The sequence below is a fragment of the Tupaia chinensis genome, unplaced genomic scaffold (genome assembly GCF_000334495.1).
Source record: "Tupaia chinensis unplaced genomic scaffold, TupChi_1.0 Scaffold000161_1, whole genome shotgun sequence".
Classification (NCBI taxonomy): Eukaryota; Metazoa; Chordata; class Mammalia; order Scandentia; family Tupaiidae; genus Tupaia; species Tupaia belangeri.
The window spans coordinates 4,515,104-4,517,899 of record NW_006159632.1 but is presented as its reverse complement, the minus strand read 5'-3'; the positions used below and the strand labels follow the sequence as shown (position 1 = coordinate 4,517,899).

At 52.8% G+C, this 2,796-nt stretch overlaps 1 protein-coding gene across 2 annotated transcripts in view; it reads left to right on the top strand.

Moving 5' to 3' along the window:
• Positions 1–6: 6 nt before the first annotated feature.
• Positions 7–2,796, top strand: part of GNPAT (glyceronephosphate O-acyltransferase) — a 37,830-nt gene continuing 35,040 nt past the window's right edge. For both annotated transcript variants that reach the window (XM_006145982.2, XM_006145981.2), the window contains exon 1: positions 7–214. In XM_006145982.2, coding sequence (XP_006146044.1) covers positions 137–214 — 78 coding nt within the window. In that variant the 5' untranslated portion in view covers positions 7–136. The remainder of the gene's footprint in view (positions 215–2,796) is intronic.

Below are 2,796 nucleotides of genomic sequence, written 5' to 3'. Positions count from 1 at the left end.
GGTGCTGTGGAGCGGCCGCAGAGGGTGCCACCGCCCTAGGCGAGGTCGGGCCGCCCTGCGCAGAAGAACCGCCCCCTGCAGCATCACCACCGCTTAGTAGAGAAGCCCAGGCCCTGCCCGGGACGGCAGCCGCACCATGGATCCCATCAGTTCACCCAGCTCCTGCTTCTCCGTCGGCTCCCCCAGTCCCAGCGGCGTCGTGCTCCTCTACTCGGTAGGCACCGGGGTAACGAGGCCCGGGCGGGGCCGCGAGAGACGACCCCCTCCTCCTGGCGCCGGCTTCCTCCAGCTCGCCATCTCGGACCCACAGCCCAGGTCCCGAGACCCCCGAGGACAGTTTTGGGAGTTGACTTGGTTTCCAAGGCAACGGTATATCGCGTGTGTGTAACCATGTGCATGCTTTTACAAGTTTCTGCGGGTGGTGGGTCCTCCTGTCGCTCCCAGTCCTTCCTGCTCCTTTCCTGCAGAGCCCTGCGCCTTCAGAAAGCGCCCCTGGGCGCGGGAATCGGGGTGAGGCTCGGCGTCTTCCCTCTGCAGTGAGGGCGTGTCGGGCTGCCTTTTGGGCAAACCTGAGAAACCCGCGGGTCCGACCCTGCCCGGTCGTTCGCTGCGGCTCCCCACCCCGCCCTTTCGTGGCTGATAATGGGAGAGACGTGTTGACTTGTATTTGGGGATAGAGTTCGTAAAACTCGAATATAGGAAGATTTCAAACTCCTGGAATGTGTGTTGCCTGTTTGGCTTCCGTTCGCCACCTTACTTTTCCCACAAGTCGTTTTGGAGGGCGATCGGTTCCACCGGCCCCTCTCCAACTTGCCTTTTTAACCCCGACCCCTTCTTCCTCTCCTTTTTTTTTTTTTTTTTTTTTCGTTTGAAGGTTTTTGACATTGGGGCGCTGTGCTCAGAAAGACAGGGTGAGAGGCAGAGTGAGAAATCACCCCCACGGAGAGATGACCACAGGGCAATCCCTTCTCCATTCTTCTCCTGGGATATTGAGCACCCATGCACACATCTGGACTGGAGCCCAGTCAGCCATGTGAGAGTCCAGCGCCTTAGCACCAAGCCACCTGCTGCTCCCCCCACCCCCTCCCTGGCTTTAACAGGTCTTTTTTGACTGAACCACTGATCATTTACAAGCTTTTCATGAAGCAATTGGGAGGTGGAAACTTTTTTAGCCATTGGGCTTACACTATCATGGGACAACTGAGCTGATTTTTTGTCGTTTTTAACTATTAAGTGTTTAATAGCTTTATGAGGAAATAAACGAGTGCATTTTTAAAAAGAATTATTTTATTTAACTGTATTTATTTACTTTAATTTGACTAGAGAGGGATAGAGCAAGAGAGAGAGAGTGGGAAAGTGAGAAAGCAAGCCACCAGGTCCTGGACTCGAACCGCAGTTGGCCATGTGGGAGTCCAGCGACCTTAACCACCACACCACCTGCCGGCCCCACATTACCATGTCCTGGTGCTTCATGTCAGTTCCCAACTTCTGTAGAGTGTTTATCTGTGCAGGAAAGCAAAACAGGAAAAATCAGAAAGGAAAACAGCAACATAAAAATCCTAGTTTGGAAAGAGAATGTGGCTACCTTTAAATGCTCTCTGGGAGGGGAACTTGTTTCTTGTGGAGGACCGGGGGTTTATGGCGGTTACCTGCCTGCCCGCCTCCTCACCGGCCTACCTCAGTCTGTAGTGGAAATGCCGCCATGTCTTTTCCTGACTCCAGAGCAAGCATGGAGGGAAGCATAGCTTTACTGACCTGAAACTGGTTTATGAACGGACTGGAGTTTATTTGGTATATGTTAAAGGCAAGAGTTTTCTTGCTTTTTTCTTTTTCCACTTTCCTCTTCACCCGTGATCCTGCATTAATAAAACTTTCGGCAGCTTCTTCATCTGAGAGACCGAGGCAACCACGTGTGAGTGTATCGGACTTCCCGCACTGGCCCGCCACCGTCTGCTCACCAGCAGCTCTCGCTGGTCTTGCCTGCCTGACTTTGGCTTTCATGATGACCTGAAGGTTTTTCTACCACGTTTCTAAGACTGCGCTTACTTCCTTCCTCAGCCACATGGTTATTGCTCAACGCTCGGTCTAATCGGAAGGTTGTCCTTCAGAGATGGTTGAGAAACTGCCGATTGCAGCGTTCGAGACCTGCTATCTACAATGATCACGATGAAGTGGGATAAGGGCAGGCGTTAAACATGCACAGCTTGTTGTGGGAGTAAAGAGAGAAGGCACCTGACCTGCCTGGGGACTTGGAGAAGGCTTAGGAGAGTAGGCAGCACCACAGCTGTGCTCTGGAGGAGTGTGTGGGAGACAGAGGAGGGGAAGATTGTTCTACATCCCCATGGAAGAAGCCACACCCGGAGTGCAGCCATAGGTCCTCCGGGGGAAAGATCAACTGGCCCCGAATGGAACTGAAGAAGCTGTTCAAGTGCAGGCGGGTGTTGAACTGAGAGTGTTGACTGGGCCCCAGGTGGTGGGGGCTCTGGTCAACCAAGGGCTGATCATACTCTACCAACTCAAGAAGCAGGTGTCCGGTGCATGTGCCAGCATACTGTCAGGGAGGAAGTGCAGGAACTCCAGCAGGTCCGGCTTGCCCAGACAGAAGGCAGCTGAGGAGGTGAAAGCCTCCTCACTCCCAGCCAGGACTCGTGAACCACAGCCCCATCAGCAAAAGCAGGCAAAACCCCCCAGGATGTCAACATGGAGGACCTTGAAAATGAGAGCTGAAATTCTTTTCTTTTCTTTCTTTCTTTCTTTTTTTTTTTTTTTTTATGTTTTTTTGCTATTGGAGGGGGT